At 41.2% G+C, this 17,452-nt stretch overlaps 1 protein-coding gene and 1 long non-coding RNA gene across 2 annotated transcripts in view; one reads left to right on the top strand and one right to left on the bottom strand.

Annotated features, from left to right (window-relative positions):
• The window catches only part of KCNT1 (potassium sodium-activated channel subfamily T member 1), a 197,066-nt gene extending 196,454 nt beyond the window's left edge, over window positions 1–612 (top strand). The window contains exon 33 of the mRNA XM_018563725.1: window positions 302–612. Coding sequence (XP_018419227.1) covers window positions 302–425 — 124 coding nt within the window. The 3' untranslated portion in view covers window positions 426–612. The remainder of the gene's footprint in view (window positions 1–301) is intronic.
• Window positions 1–15,460, bottom strand: part of LOC108792852 — a 21,966-nt gene extending 6,506 nt beyond the window's left edge. The window contains exon 1 of the long non-coding RNA XR_001941598.1: window positions 15,292–15,460. This is a non-coding gene — a long non-coding RNA (uncharacterized LOC108792852). The remainder of the gene's footprint in view (window positions 1–15,291) is intronic.
• Window positions 15,461–17,452: the final 1,992 nt, after the last annotated feature.

Here is a 17,452-nt window from a genome sequence, read left to right as displayed (position 1 = left end):
TATATATATATATATAGTAATCTCCTAAACATTTATTACAAGAGAAAGGATTTCCAGTGCGGTATGTGTTGGCTAAAGAGTCCACATGGCAGACAAAGCTTATACATACCAGCACATCTGAGAAGCACACAATGCTTCACATGTGAAAAGTAGGCTCAAGCTCTACTTCCTGGCTAAATATTAGATTCACAGTTTAGCTGTGTCTGACTAAAAAAAGATAAATACATTTCTGACTATAATAATAAAAAAAGTGCACATCTACTATACATTCCTTTTTAATTCTTGCATACCTTTTATCTAGATATCTTATCCGGTCGGACCCTTTAGCCCACGTTGCCAACGACACACAGAGCCGGAAGAGCAGCAACAGCTACAAAACAGAGCAGGTGGCAAACCCAGAGACAAGAGACGAAACACAGCTATGAGAACAAGTGCGGCTCACGGACTCTGTGCCTAATAACACAATGACGGACCTCTTTGTTTGTATTTCTAAGGAGCCGGATTTAAACCGTGAGTTCCACATTCAGCACATGGGGACAGGGAGCATCCATGCAAAAGACAATAGAGGATTCTGAACTCTTTACTGCCGGCAGGAGACACAAGAAGCCTAAGCACAGCGGAGGATTAGGAGAGATGTTGGTAAAAACAAAAACGTTTTGGGGTTTTTTAAAGACCCCTCCGGCCAATTGCTGAATTGTTGGTGTTCCGGCACTGGGTTCTACAGTGTTAAGAACTTTCTTTTTTTGTGTGTCAACAGCGAATAGTATTGATGCACTAGACAACACATGGGCCAAATTAAGTTAGGTGGAGCCTGTGTTCAATTAGCATCTTCTCCTGGGCAATGCCACCCAAAAGTCAGTTTTCGGGTTGACTTTGCACTTGCCCACACCATTGCTAAACAGAAATATGAACTTTGAATGGGATTGTCCTTTTTTACAATAGAAACTGAACCATACATTACTGATGTCAACATACTGTGAGGTTTTTTTTGTTAAACTATTTCTCTTTTTTCATCAGATCACAAGCTAGTGTAGTTGGAGCCAGTGGCGTCACAAGGGGGGCGGCCCGAACCCGGGTGTCATCATTGCAGGGGTGACACCAAAATGACTGACAGTCAACTGACTGAGTTGTCCCACTCAATATGTCCGTGGCTTGCGGCCATACTGAGTGGGGTAACTCACATTAATAACGTGCTGTATTAGTCTGACCATGGTTCATTTTAATACTTTAATGCTGTGTACCGCACGTGCCGTGGGTGGCGCACGTGCAGTACAGCCTTCTCGGCCAAACCTCTTGCTTCTAAGTAAAGTCAGATGTTTGGAGATCTCGAGGAGTTGGAGGTTTTGATAGAACACTGGCGTCCATCACCAAGATGGCTGCTGGCAGGCATCAATCAGATGGTCGCGCATGCGGGATGACGACACGGTGGGGTGTCACCCGGTCTAGAGACCGGATGACACCCGGCCCTCGGGACACCCCTGGTTGGAGCTAAAACATGCTACAATGAGAACGTAAGCATTATCTTTATGAAAACGCCGCTAACCAAGCCTATGCTGACGACTTGTTCTTACTGTGTCTGTTGAGCTGTGTTTTTTTTGCAGACTCCAGCACATCTATGGTGCTGGAGGGCATATAAAAAATCATAATTTTCTATGTGCCCTGTTCATACTGAACATGGTGCAGTGCATAAAAACGCAGCTCAGTGGGCATGGTGTAAACAAGCCCTGAAGAATAAGTGACTTACATTTCCTCTCCTGAGAAACAAATGTCAAGGCCAAAGTCCACCTTTTTTGGCAAATTTGATGTACTATAGCAAGGGGAAAAATCAGATTGGTGAAATGTTTTGCCTCTTCTCTCCTGTTCTTGTACAGCAGGTGATTTAAAGTAAAACTGTGGTCAGGCTATTGCCATAGAAACATTTACATTTTCTGAACAAGCCGTAAATCAGCCCTCACATATCTCTGTAGTTGCATTCACTGTGGAGCATTTCATGCTTAAAGTTCATATTAGAAGAAGCGAAGTCATTCAGGTCGGGTCTTAGCACTGTTCTCCCTTCTGTTGACCTGTGTTTACACTAGAGGTTAGAAGGTTGTCAGTCTGCCAACTCAGTGCTGGGAGGGGGGAGCTGATACTGAGAGAAGGTGAAAGTAAAATTGAGAAGGTTCTGCTGGAAGCTTTTAAGGATTAAATACCACGCAACCCTACAGAGGTCAGGGAGGGCTTGCTTTAAAATTGATTTACTACTTGTTAAAAGAATGTAAATATTTGAACGTCCAATACCTGGCCATAGCCCTTCATGAAGTATCCATTGTACCTAATGAGGGAATTTCAATCCAGGCAAATACTGTGGACAATATCTCATTCTTACTGTACAGGTAGGGGGAGAAGAAAGGAGCAGAACTATTGATGAGCCAGATTTTGCTGCCCAGCCTTATCAAATTTGTCAGAAAGGTGGAGCTGCACTTAAGGAACAAAAATAAATAGTACCAGGTATAAAAGGAGCCAGTCCCCAATCAGATGGAAGCTGCCAAACACTGCCTCATGCAGCACACTCTCAGTGCAGCTGAACAGGTTCAGCTTCACTGTCTTAGAACTGGCACTAGGGGGTGATAACTTAAAAAAATAAACCGCTGCTCCCACCGAAGTATTCTAGGAAAGGTATTTAGTTTTTTGATGGATCCCCTTTAATGTATTTACATGCCCGTTAGTCAAGCTCATCAAAGTTTATTCGAATAATCCTTCTTATGATATAGTCACAGCCTACATGTCATTAAACCCTCCCACTTACTTCTTATGATTCTATGAGGCAAATTGACCCAACCATATATGACCAATACACCAAAACATTTGTTACAGTTATAACGCAGATTGTCCCAACAGAGTCACATTTATAACGCAGACTGTCCCACCGGAGTCACATTTATAACGCAGACTGTCCCACCGGAGTCACATTTATAACGCAGACTGTCCCACCGGAGTCACATTTATAACGCAGACTGTCCCACCGGAGTCACATTTCTAACGCCGACTGTCCCACCGAAGTCACATTTCTAACGCCGATTGTCCCACCGGAGTCACATTTCTAACGCTGATTGTCCCACCGGAGTCACATTTCTAACGCCGATTGTCCCACCGGAGTCACATTTCTAACGCCGATTGTCCCACCGGAGTCACATTTATAACGCCGATTGTCCCACCGGAGCCACATTTATAACGCCGATTGTCCCACCGGAGCCACATTTCTAACGCCGATTGTCCCACCGGAGCCACATTTCTAACGCCGATTGTCCCACCGCAGCCACATTTCTAACACCGATTGTCCCACCGGAGTCACATTTACAATGCAGACTGTCCCAGTTAAATCACATTTGCTGCCTTCCATCCAACTTCCAGCTCCCACAATCATTGCCCACATTGATATTATAATTACATTCGCTGGCACTGATTGCTTTTAAACAAGGTAAAGAGTTGATTTTATCATTGATTCCTCTGGTGCTCCATCCCACACACAATCGCTGTATGTTCTGCACAATGCAAATGAAACTCCCCAAGCACATATGCCCCTAAAATATCATTTCCTAGGGGTAAGCACCCCACAGCAGAATCATCACAGTGCCATCTTATAGACAGATTCACTTTCATCAGCTGTGCCAATAGCACCTCCAACTACATACACACCCCTTTCCATCCTGGTTATTTGCCAAACACTATTGCTGCCTGAATAAAACCTTACACATTGTCAGACACAGGACTGAACTACATATGAAATCATTTTACCCTGAGTGGTATTGAGTAATGTGGTTACCTGGATAACAAGGTGTGATTTTTCCGCATGCAAAGACTGTTTTGTACTGCAGCCAGAGTGAAGACCTTTTAACATAAACTTACTCAGGTTTACACTTTTAAACGTTAATGTCATGACAAAGAGCCAATATGCTCACAGTTACCTTTATTAGTCAGGAAAGCCCCTTCTTCACCCCTCTCTGATTTAGGTTCACTTTGGTATCATAGCCTGACTTTCCCTGACTTCTTGCCTAAGCCCCACCCTTTCCCATCTCCCTATCCAATGCAAATATCTTTCCTAACCAAGTTTGCACTGCAATGGAACACACAGCATTAGGGTACCGCGCATTATGGTGCGGGCTTACGAACTGGCTGGGAGGTGTGTTTAGGGTGCCATTTAAATGAATGGCAATGCAACACCCCTCCCACACCAAAATCCACAGTAGGTGCGATTGCGTGGTACAGTGCATTAATCGCACTGTACTAGTGTGAACAGGCCCTCAAACACTGACAGACACACACAACCACAATCTCACACACTTCAAAAAAAATTTAATTTTTTTAAAGATCCACCTAGTCTCCCTACCTTACGAGAACTGGAATGGATCCTCAGCCTGGGGTCCAGTGTGGGCTGCTGTGCTGTGACAGAGCTCCATACATGTGTACATTGCTTGGACAACTCCCTTGCGGGTCCTGTAGAGGTGCCGGGAGCCAGAATGTGACATCACTCCAGTCCAGGCACCTCTAAAGGACACGTGAGGGAGCTGTAAGCAATGTACTTATGGATGGAGTTCCCTCACGGCCATACCCCCAGCCCACCCCACCTCAAGCTGACACTCGGCACCGGGCCGCATATTTTGCATGGCCGCTTGGCAAGGGAACTGACAGTGCTGCGCGCTAGGGGGAGGCAGAGGAGCCTCTCACCTAGAAAAGTGGAAGGCATGCGGCGACCCACTGGCCACGGCCTTGCGAGTCCACTCATGACCCACCAGTTTAGAACCAAGGCTCCAAAGCATTGAAGTAACCTTTGGTAAATGCTTTTTGTAAAAACAGTGATTTTTATATAAATAACAATTATATAAAATATAATAAAAAATATGCAAAAAATCTAAATTGCTCCAAAGCCACCAAATTTACACTTTAAGGGCCATCTCCGGGCAAAGAAAAAGCATACCCTTGCAGTGGGGCTACCCTCATACTGCAAGGGTTAAGTGCTTGTTTTGTCTAGGGAACTCAAATGCAGCAGATTTACTTCCCTGATCCCCAGTCCCGTGGCAGTCAGCGCTCACTTCTGCTCCCCCTCCACTCCTAACATTGGACTGTACCTTGGCGCCCTCACATCTCATGCAGGTCAGTAGACCGCTGGAGTAAAGGGAGAAGAAGCTGTGGGGACATGTCTAGCAGCCTGGATGGAGATGGCGAAATCTACTTTATTTGAGCCCCCTGAACAAAATGAGCAGTTAACCCTTGCAGTGCGAAGGTAGCCAAGAGATGGGCTTTAAGAGAGCAGAATCGATCTCAGTGATAGAACAGCGATGCTGTATGACAAATATTTTCAAGCTTCCTCAAAAGAAAACTGAACTGGATTTTCAGTAAGTTCTACTAATAGTATATTTTACCTGAAATTCAGTGTTTACATGTTCTTTACATCCTCACAAATCATGAAGATGGAGGCGCTCCCTCTCAAATCTATTCCGGGTACTAACAAAGGTTATTTCCTAAAAGATTTGTGCGAACAGTTCAGGGATAATCAGTATAGTTTTCAATTCACAGAGGTCTGCAGAGTAGGGGGAGGAGCAGTAAAAGGGAATAAAGCTGGAAATAAGATTTCCCAGCGTACATATACCAACTATGCAAAACATTTAAAAGACAATAATTCCCTAAAGACACACAAGTACATTGAACATTAAGTTCGCTCATTAACTGAACACTATCAACATCTGTAGGATCGCGGCTTTACTGGGGAAAGGTGTGTGTAAGTGATAGACAAATAGTCCTGAAGGCCTTAGGCAGCTGTCTACATGACCAGTCCAAGCAGATGATGGGGCTACATTTAAATTGGTGCTATGTATTATATATCAGAACCCCTCATCAATACAGAACCAGCAAGGATTTCCAGTGTTAATATCACAAATATTTATTACACATTATTATCCAAACGTATGGGTAGCCCTGGCCAAATAAAATGTTTACTTGATTTTCCACTGAAAAGATGTTGAAGTAAATCTAAATCCAATTACTAGAATCTCATCAACACAATGTTTTAGTAAAGTCCTTTTAGAAGTTTTCCATGTTCTTTTTAAATGTGCAGCTTTCATTAAAAACAAAACCTCTCCCCGTTCCAGCTGTCTGTGTACAGCGAGTGCGCAGAGGAAGAAATACACTAAGAAAGAAATACAGAAGGGAATTTATCAAAACTGGAGCAGACCAAATCTGGAGCAGCTGTGCACGGCAACCAATCAGCATCTCTCTTTCATTTTCAAATCTTACCTGAACAAAGAGAGAAGCTGATTGGTTGCCATGCACAGCTGCTCCAGATTCTGTCAGCTCCAGTTTTGATAAATTCCCCCCTGCTGTGTTTAAAGAAAAAACAACAATGTAAAACAATACTATCAATGTTTCTTTAAAATTTGATTTTAAAGAAATCAGAAAAAACATTTTGACTATTAGCCAATAGTGGGGGGAAAAAACCCCGAGCAGATAATTTAAAAAAAAATTAGTGTAACAAATAAAGCCATATGTGTCCTATAGACAAGGTAACAATGGTTTAAGTAGAAACGTTTGAGTCATTCTTACTTTTGCTAAATGTGTTTTGGGCATCTACACATCAATGACCTCCTGCAATAGAAAGGTAAACATGGGGAAAAGAAATACAACCGAACTGTAATATGTAGCCAGGAACTTGGATATTATCATTTATTTTATATTGTAACGTTTTTCTTTGAGCCTTATCAGTATTAAGCGCCTCTGTCCTGTTGCTTTGTAAATGGACTGCCACCAAATTTCCCGCGTTCACTGTGGGTGGGTATCAGTCTGCTCATTTCAGCTAGCTAGTACAAATGCAAAGAATCGCTGATTACGTGTCATGGATTAATACTCTGGCACTATGTACACTATGTACTGCAGTTTTCGTTTTATCTGGCACATTTACAAATCAAATTCATGTTTGCCAGACTAGATTTTGGCTTTAGTGCCTAAGTGAAGTGCAAAGACTGAATGCAGTAACCCATATCAACCAATCAGGTTCACTTTACAATAGTCAAATCAGTTACAGAGAAACTGCTATATATACACTAGACACTGATCACTTTACCATATCTTCCTGTGCCCATGCCAGTGTGTTTAGTATCTAAACATGTGATCGCACATAATGCCTAGTTCGCACATGTTCTGTCAACTCGATCAACCTTCTTTTTCACCTGGAAGACAATCCTCCTTCAGGGCTGCCATAAAAAAAACAAACCATAAACCGCCCCGTTGTCTGCTTTCTCAGCTTAGACTAGGTCTGCCTCTTTTGAACAAAACAAAGCATCTGAAGTAATGAAATCCTGTATATATTCTCTCCTTCTTGGGTCGGCATAGAAGCTATGCCCCAAGGTGAGACCATACTAGTATAAATCATCACAGCATATCCCTAAATATGACTGGCATGATGCCCCAAAAAATAATAATATGTGGAAATATTTTTTTAAGAACTATAGAATTAGAATGATTGAGGGCAAGATCAATGATACTTGGCGATTCGCTGTGATTTGTAGGTCAGTTGCTCCACTTATCACATTTCTCTAATTTATTGAATCAAATAGAACAGCTTTTACTTTCCATCTTCCCCTACTGTGGGGCAGAGTTCACTCGTACCCAAACTGCATGGTTAGAGCCTCCGAATATGTATCATATATCTGTATATTTTGCACTGATATAGAAAGTATTAAATAGCTTTGTATGATTCCAAAAGTATTTTTTTATTTCCTATTAGAGCTCTTCTATCAAATGTTTCCGTAGGTCGGTCTTGCCCATAGCAGCCGATTTTCATTTCTGATCTGCTAAAATCTGGTTGCTGTAGGCAAAACACTTCCAAATATATTTTAATATGATTATATATGCTACTGGGTACCATGAAAGCACTGCAGATAAAATATTGCATGTTTTATTGGTCAAGTCTTGCTCCTTGACCATCTTTGAGAGAAATATTGCTATATGCATTTATAAAGATTCTGTACTATAAGCTGAAATTTCATTTCTACAAATCTTGCCTATCTTGGAATCTATCACTGTTCTGTAATATTTGTACTGTATTGGATATATGTATATAACTATGTAGATGGCTATGGAGATACAAATGTATAAGAATTGGCAAAGCTCACTTTAATGGCCATCCACCAGTAACTCATACTGAACCTTTCTTTACCCCCACCCCTCTGTTCAGCTTCCAGAAGTGAAGGAAACATTACCAGGTACTTTTAGATAAGAGCTTGCAAGACTTCCTCCCTCCTGTGTGACAACATCGGTGATTGGTACAGAGGTGGGGAGACCGTACTCAGCCCTGTGTAAGCTCCTATCACATTAACAAGAGAGGGAAGGGATCCAGAATATGTTCCGGTGGAGGGTTTGACAATAAAGTGAGCCTGCTTGGACCTGCCCTAGTGCAGTGCATCCTACTGCTGAGAACTACCCAGGTCTGGACTTTTACTGATTTGTTTTCACGGCAGCTATTGGAAATGTTCCCCACAACAGGGCAGAGACCACAGTCTATCATGCTGATGCCTACAGACCCAATTGTAAGCCCCAGTCACACCTGCAAATGGGGCCAATTGCATGAGTCTCCCGAATTCCTCCATGAAACTCGTGCACTCAGCTGTGGACAAAGGTGCGGTGTATGTCTCTGTACACGTCTGCGCTTTGGGAGCACCTGCGTTACCGCACATGATCCTGCATCGTACGAGATTGCATGTTACACTGTTAAGTGGGCTACTGTGCCATTATTTCTTAATGGCACCCCAATGCACCTAGCCATTGCATCTGTGTTGCACCACAAATTAATGGGATGACCCGACCACAATGCACCCAGCAGTGCATGTGCAATGCAATGTTGCATCGCAGAGATGTGAATAATATTATGACAGCTGTTTGCACACTTGCAGGTAAACCCAGCCTGCATGATTACTTGCCAAGAGCTGTGGGTGGCATTCATTGGACTATACAGCACCTCTTGTCTGCAGTAGATCACATGAGTATCATGGAAGAATTTATGGGACTCATGCGATTGGCTCCATTCACACCTGTAAATTGGGCCTTACAATGAGGTGTAGGCTAAGGCTGGCCATACACTACTTGAATTTCGGACAGGTCCTACTGACTCAGCTAAAATTTGAACAGTGTGTGACCCCCCCCCTTAATCAAAAGTCGATTTATTCCATTGATTTTTGTCAAAGGAGCTGCTCTGGAAATTCTTAACTGAACAGCACCTGCATCTAGTCATATGCAGGCGCTGTCCTGGTATTCAGCAGCCGCTGAATACAATAGGGGAGCACGGGAGATTCCACAATTCATGCTGTTTTTAAGCCAGCTTTATCTGGGCCCATTTCATAAAATGATGCCCCCTCAGCTAAAGTTCCACCCACTGTGAACTTGGGCAGTGGTTGTATCGTTGGTGTGCGGGGCTTTGCAGTAAAACCAGGAATCTAACAGTGGCACCGTTCTATAGTCCCCATAAAGTTTACAGAAGTGCCATAAGCACCTAAAGAGCCACAATGCATAGTTTACATCGTTTTCATAAAGTGCTTTCTGTTCTGTAAATGGAGCTCTTTTACATTTCTAGTGATTCTTCATCAGGAGGGATTTTCTATATGACACTTATTAGACAGTACAAGTATTTGCCAAGCACCAACTGCTGCCTGGACTGAACCTAATCTTTGTCATGCACAGGGGGAGCTATGAAATCTGCATCAAGATTTCCTATCAATTCTTACATGACATAACAGTGAAAACCTCATATTCCAGACTTGTATTGCCTTGAAACAATCATATCTGTAAGAAATGTGTTTTGCTTTGTCTTTCCTAGAGAGGAAACAATGGTTGAACTAAGATTACCCCAAACCTTAAAGGCGTGTATTTTTCTTACTGGGTGTGGAACTTTTGACAGAATCCTATTTTAAGAGTTTAGAGAAGATTATGTATGGAATTGGCTAAGAGTTTTTGTAAATTTTTTTCTTAATCACAGATCTATGTAAAAAAGAGAATATTCAAAAAATAAACGGCATGCGGCCATAAAAATGGAGTGGTGTTGTTTACATGATGAGATCAATGACACGATCAATAACAAATAACTTATTGCACAATGAAACACATATATGCATTACGTGTTACCTATCAAAGGATTGCACAGCCCTACTAGACAGAAAAGCCAGGGTGGTGACCTGACTTGATAAGTGCAAAAAACCTATTGCTCTTGTCAGACATTCAGAGCTGCCCTGCGTCTTGTGCACACTTTGTATGTTATCTCAAAGAGCCCTCTTATTTCCTATCATAGATTAGAGGATAATTAGCCTTTATGATGGGGTGTTCTGAGACTGAGAGTAGGCGTGGTTAAGTATTTTAGCAAAACACAATAAACAGGGCTGACACCATTCATTAAAAAGAAAAAGAAGAAAACTGTGTGTTGTCAGCCTGCAACATAGCTTAGGAGCTCAGTGCATTTCTAGCTGATCAACATGTATTTATCTGTACTGGCAGAGTCTTTAAAGGGATAAAGCATAGGAAATGTGCATGTATTTCAAGGATGTATTGTATATGGGGTTTTTTTTGCCTTGACATATATTTTAAGCAAAACAGCCTGATCTCTTCCCTGCCACCAGAGCTCTGACTGGACAAAAGAGGTGCAGCAACTGATGAGCTCTTCTCTCTGCTATCTCATTCTATTAGTATGTTCCATGTCAGCACATGTGCACTACAGCAGAATCTGATTGGCCCCCAGCACTGCTCTTCTTTCTCATTCTATGTTCTACTGTACAGATGATCACAGGAGACTGAGCTTGAATCATATTCATGTATGTACACCAGTTGTTTAAAATATATGTAATTATTTTTAATGAATACAGAATTACAACAGATATATATATATATATATATACTTGAGCTAGATATAGTATATATCTAGCCTGAGTTTAGCTTATCACAACTAATATCACAACAACTGTTATATCCAGTCAGGAAACTAAAAGTTCATTTGAAGTTGCAAAGCAAATAAGAAAGGTCCAGACACTTGGTGGGTAACAGAAAAAAGGTTTATAATAATAATTTATAATAGTTAAGACAGAAAATTCCCACAACCAAATGCATGCACATAAAGATCTCTAAGTGTGTTGTAGCAACTGTGATTTATAGAGCATCTCTCTGTAAATCAGTGATATAGAAACAGCACATGAAGCAGAGAGCATAACAAAATCCAGAAGCTCTAAGTCCAGCTATTTTTAGATTTTGGATAGAGTGGGGAAGAAGTAACCCGTCAGATTTGGTTTTCCCTGACCCCATTGGGCAGATTTTCCCTTATTTCCTGTCTGTGTAATAACTGTCCACGAAATGATTGGAGGGGACAGAGGAGGGTGTGGTTGTCACCAGGATAGGAAGTTACAGGTAGCAATAAAAATTGTTAAAAAATCTAACCCTTACTTAAGCTGGCCATACACCTTATATATATATATATATATTCTATAGATTTTTTTCTATCAGCCTATGGTCAGATGGAAAAAGTGCAACAGATTCCTCCAGCTACGCTAAACTGTGTGGATGGAGGAATCTCCCACTGGGCCAAGCTTCAGTATCTTGCTAGTCGGCCCCGCCTGCTCCCAAAATACCTGAACAATCTGATTGGATGCAGGCATTGTTCAGGTATTTTGAGAGCCAGCAGGGCCGACTAGCAAGATACTGAAGCTTGTCCCAGTGGGAGATTCTTCCATCCACACAGTTTAGCGTAGATGGGGAAATCTGTTGCACTTTTTCCATCTGACCATAGAAAATCTGCAGATAATTTATAGCTGTGTGGCCAGCTATAGTCTACTGCAAATGTGTTTTTCTTTTTTGTGCATGTCCCCATTGGAGATATTTCCTGTCCTGACAGTGAGGACATATCTTTCCTATAGGGGCACAGACTAAGCATCTTCCCTGCTCTATCTAAAAGTAAATAAAACATTTGTGCTGGAGCTAGGCTTTATATGTTATATTAAAAGATAACATTTATTCATAAATTCATCCAAAAAAAAAGATTATTAGCATGCCAGCTATTGTGATACTACAGTATCTGCATATCCTGAACAGACTGTGGAGCTTGCTGGGATTTGTGATTGATAGCTACCTTTTCTGTGGCATCGTTTATACAAGAATATACCAGTTTGGTTAGAAATATTGAGTACACATAGGCGAGTGTCCATCTCACAACTGGGAATTCAGAAGTAGAAACTGATCATCGTTGTTACTGACAGATTAATAAATAGTTCTAAGCAACAAGTAACATCAAACCGTGAGTCCCTAATTATATCCAGCAAACACTGCAACTGTTCTGAAGTATGATAGCTCACTTGGTTTACATTTAACAGTTATATCAAATCAATTGCATCCAGATGATCCATGATTCTATACTAGGCAACCTTATTCTTATGTTCCCGTGTACCTGGCTAGTGCTATGGCAGCAGACTAAATAAGAGCAGAGTGCAGGGACCACACTGGCTACAATTTTACAGGCTCAAAGATATGGACAAATATAGTTGTACATATACAACTATATAAGGGTTGGGACAAACCGTATACCGTTACTAGGGATGCTTACAATGATCCGTTTTTAATCATATGGTTTGAACCTTTATCTTATTTGTATAGTAAAGAACACAGGCTCTTTAAGTCTTAGAATCTGGGTTATGTTCTACCTTCAGGTGACTGAACACTGGCAAAGGGAAAGACTGTAGGGACATCCCCCATCTAACCTCTCCCTCTCCCAGCAAGCCTCATTTTTTTTTTTTTTGCTAGAGTCCTTAGGTGATGAACATGCTCTTACCTTCATTCCTTATATGCACTTTTAGCAAGTTTATGGTTTCCTAGCTGCTTTAGAGCCATTGCAGCTTATTTTTGTAGCAGCTTTCCAGATCAGTGTGCTCCTCGGCACAGTATTGTCGCTTCGGGCACTGGATCCTGTGTGGGCGCTTACCTCAGCACATGGTGCGTGATGGTTGGATTAGCTTCAGGGTGCTTTATAGGTCCAGGTTTGTAGGCCACTGGTCTGGGGGAGCCCTGTCTCGGAAGGCCCCATTTGGTACAAGGTGATATGCCCGCCTTGAATGGTAAAGCCAGGATAGGGGCTTGGCCCGGTGCCCTACTCTGTTTGTCAAGCTGAGTGGCTGCAGTAAGTGGGAGTCTATTTCTCCCTCTTTCTGTTTCCATGGTGCGCAGTGTGCTTCTCCCAGTCCCTCACTACCGCTCTATTATTGCAGGAAAGCGGGTGATGTTACCTCAGATAATGAATTATGTGATCAAGTGGATATGTCCTCTATGGAGTTCTCTACAAAGCTTAAGGATACCACTGCTACGCTTACTGATGCAGTGCACTCATCACTGGCATTAAAGCAACCTGTCTCTGGCCATCCCAAGGTCTCCAGCTTGGGTTCTGTGAAATTGCCCAGACCTGCTAAGACCTTTCCTATTCATTCACTTTTGAGGTTGTATGATAACTGGTCTCACCATGAAAATCTGTTTAAAATATTAACAGGTTTGTTTAGCAATATCCAATAGAAGAGGACTTCCAAAAAATGGTATGTCCCTGTACTGTAGTGGACGCAGCTATTTCATGTCTGAACAAGACCTTAACAGTCCTTGTGGAGGATCTGGTAGACAAGAAGTTGAAAGCCCTCTTTCAAGCCTTATTTTTCCTAGGAGGTCTTACCAGAGGTTACGTATATGGCAGTCTGTTAGACCCTTGTGGTCTGGACTACACTATGAGCAGGGATCCTGGATCTATTCTGATCCATCCTCTGTTCTTTAGAATTCTAGAATGGGCCTCCTTTTGGTTCTTATGTGAATGATTCTCTGGCCTAAATGCTGGTTCAAAGAGCTTCCCAGAAAAAAGCACTTGGCATGAGCCCCTTTGAAGGGGGACACCTCTTGGGTACTCCCCTGGATATTAACATCAAGGAAATCACAGAGGATAAGAGCACTCTTCTTCCCTGACATTTCAGATACTGACAAGAGTTCCTTTCACCCCTCTAATGCCTCCAGCACCAAGTCCTTTGCCTGTATCCAGTCACCTAAAGGTAGCATATAACCTAGACTCTAACAGGGTTAGTCACAAAAGGGTGAAGAGTTTGGAGAAGGCAGGAGAAGTGATCTAGGACAACATAGATGATTTGGAAAAATTCTCCTATCCGGCTCACTTTCCAGTTCAGCTATGTTGTCCTAGATCAGTGGTGGCGAACCTTGGCAATCCAGCTGTTTTGGAACTACAAGTCCCATGAGGCATTGCAAGGCTCTGACAGCCACAGACATAACTCCCAGAGGCAGATGCATGATGGGATTTGTAGTTTTGGCACAGCTGGAGTGCCAAGGTTCGCCACCACTGTCCTAGATTGTTCACTTCTCCTGCCTTCTCCAAACTCTTCACCCTTGTGTGAATAACCCTGTAAGACTTAAAGAGCCTGTATCCTGTTCTGTACTCCAAGAAAAGGATTTTACAGGTAAGTAAAAAATCCAATTATTCCAAAAGGGAAAAAAATGTATCAGTGTTAGCTGAAGTTTGGCTTAAAATGTATTTGCTGACTACTTATATTGCATTCAAAAATTCATACCCATAGGGTGACAACACTTCTGCATGATTTCACTCCAGAAACAGCGTTTTAAGTGGAAACATGACAGATCTACTGGCAGGATCAACACGTAATAAAACTATGTTACAGAAAAACAAAAAACTGCTGAGCTAATGCCAGTGAGAGAATGCATCATGAAACAAATGTTTCATTTGACCCATATTTCCACTTTAATGATAAAGCGTGCTTATTTCTTTCTTTTCTTCTTAGTCTGTCTCCGTTTCAATATTCGGAAACAACTCTAGACTCTTCTTTAAAGTATAGATAACATGCAGAACCGACAACTCATCATCTGCCTTTAATTCTTTTTTATTAGGGGGTACATATACATGCTCTGGGTCCGCTGGTTCTAGATTAGAGTCTACGTGCACTTCCTGTACATCTGTAGACATGTCTTGCTTTGTCATTTTACCTGGCAAAGCAACTTTACAGAAGTTTAGATTTGCCAGGACACTTATATCATCCATGTCACTGACAACTTTTAAACCTTCTAAGGAACCTGAACACACGTTTGGCTTTGGACTTCTAGCATATAAGTAGGTCAGATATTCAACAGCTTCCATTCTTGTATTTTCAGTATACCTATCAGACAACACAAGGGAAGGCCTGGTTGTGTCCGAGTCACTGACTGAAGGTTTCCCCCTGAAGGTTGAGCTCTTTTCACTTTCTTCAGTACTTGGTGTCTTTGTTGAACATGGAAAGACAGAATAAAATGGTCTTCTGTAAATTCTGCTTGATAAATAATCTTTAAGTTTATTCTTGACAAGTGCTGGAGGGACATTGCTAGTGGTCTTTAATTGTCTATTTATTTGGGACTTTTGGTAACTCCACGTTTGTTTACTGGAAGTTTCTGGAACCTTTTGAACACCTAATAACTGCTGACTCATTTGCACTGGTATTTCAGCATTGCACAGTGATGTATCCATTACTCCGACTTGATGTGCTTGTCCATTATTGAAGGTTGTATCTGAATTGCAGACAGTTGTACAGTTTTCTACATCTCCTGATGCTTTTCTCAGTGTGTTTACTGACCCATCAAAATTACAATCACTTTCTTTCTGTTTGTAGTTACTTCCACTGGAATCATCACTCTCAAAATGTGTTTTTAAATTATCAGATGATGTTTCAGCATTCACGTTGTCGCTCCTTTTGCTTCCAGCAAGAGTACTTATGTTTTCACTTACAGCTGTTGAATCTGAACGTAACATATCCTGAAATATGTTTGAAATACCTTCAAAATTTTCACCAACATGATATATATCCACTATACTATTAACACTGCTATTAACTTTTACATTCGACTTCTCATATCCTTTCAAATCCATTGCCTCATCTGTAATGAACGCTGTGCCTAAATTTCTATCATTTCCAATGTCAATCACCTTAGTCTGGCATTGAGGATATTCAGCTTCACTTGTTTGGATTTTTGCATCTGGATGGTAAGGTAAATCCTTTTTAAGGTCTTGCTGTCCCTCGTACTCGCCCGAATGTCTATTATTGACAGGTGTAGTTAGGTGATGGCCTTTGTGATTCACTGTTATGTCATTTGCATATACTGCATCTTCAGTTTCGTCTCTACAGGGGTCTTCACTTCTTTTATGTCTAATATTAACCACCATATCTAAATTAGAAGTTAATATGCTATCTTTATAGCTTGTATGGTCCATAATGCCACGAATAATGAATGAATCTAGGTCATCACTTATGCCTTTGACTTTTTCTAGATTCTCCATTTGATTCTGTGCCTTTTCAGCATATTTTGAATAATAAAAACTCATATCTGGCTGGTCTTCAATTATGTCTTGTGTATCAAGTATTCTTATTCTTTCTTGCTCTTCACTGAGAGTTCCATAAAGCTGGCTTGTACCATCTTGAATATAAAAAGTTTTGTTTTCCATATCATTTAAACTTTTCCTGCTGTCAGTTTCCATATCATATTGTTGGGGGACAGCACAATTAAATGACAGTCCTTCTACTGTTCCATCTTGAATATAAAAGGTTTTGTTTTCCATATCATTTAAACTCTTCCTGCCTTCAATTTCCATATCATATTGTTGGAGGACAGCACAATTAAATGACAGTCCCTCTACTGCCAGATTTGTATGATCATCTATATGACAAGGCTGGTTGTACATTGTTTCTGCTCCCTCACATTTGTCATCACTAAGGTCTGTGTTTGACTTGTTAGAAGTATCATACTCATTCTCATGCTCAGGAATAAAATGAGGAACTAAGGTGTGATTAAGGATATCAAAATTTGAGGACAGGCTAATGGTACTTGAATGTTTTACCAAATCTGCAATTTTTGGCCAATCAGAAACGTCTTCACCATCTTGAATAGAGTTTGAATAAGAAATCGAAGAAGTAAGATGGGTCTGTGCATCAAGACTCACATGTGAAAACTCAGTGTGCTTGGGAGGCTCTGGGGTTTGTGTAAATTCATTTTCTCCAGCTGTTACCTCTCCATGATTGGGAATTATTTCAGTGAAAGGATTTAAGGTTGGTAAAGTGATGACTGCCATATTGCTTTCGTCATTAGCACACACACCATCTACATTTGGCTCACTTAGAATTGGAGATGTTTGAGTTTTGATTTCTAAGTTTAATTGTACGCTTTGGTTTTCAAAAGAGGGTTTTCCAGCAATTCCTGGATCTGCTATGGCGATGACTTTGTTAATGCTTGATATTTCTGGTTCAAAAGATTGGCTGCCTCCGACATTATCTTTCTCTTCTAGTATTTTTATAGCTGGTAGTTCTATTTTGACAACCACTGGTAAACATAAATTGCTTGTAGTCATATTTTTGAAATTAGTCTTTTGAACTGT

Source organism: Nanorana parkeri, unplaced genomic scaffold, assembly GCF_000935625.1.
Source record: "Nanorana parkeri isolate BGI_ZX_2015 unplaced genomic scaffold, ASM93562v1 scaffold689, whole genome shotgun sequence".
Lineage (NCBI taxonomy): Eukaryota > Metazoa > Chordata > Amphibia > Anura > Dicroglossidae > Nanorana > Nanorana parkeri.
This window is presented reverse-complemented; position numbering and strand designations above follow the sequence as displayed.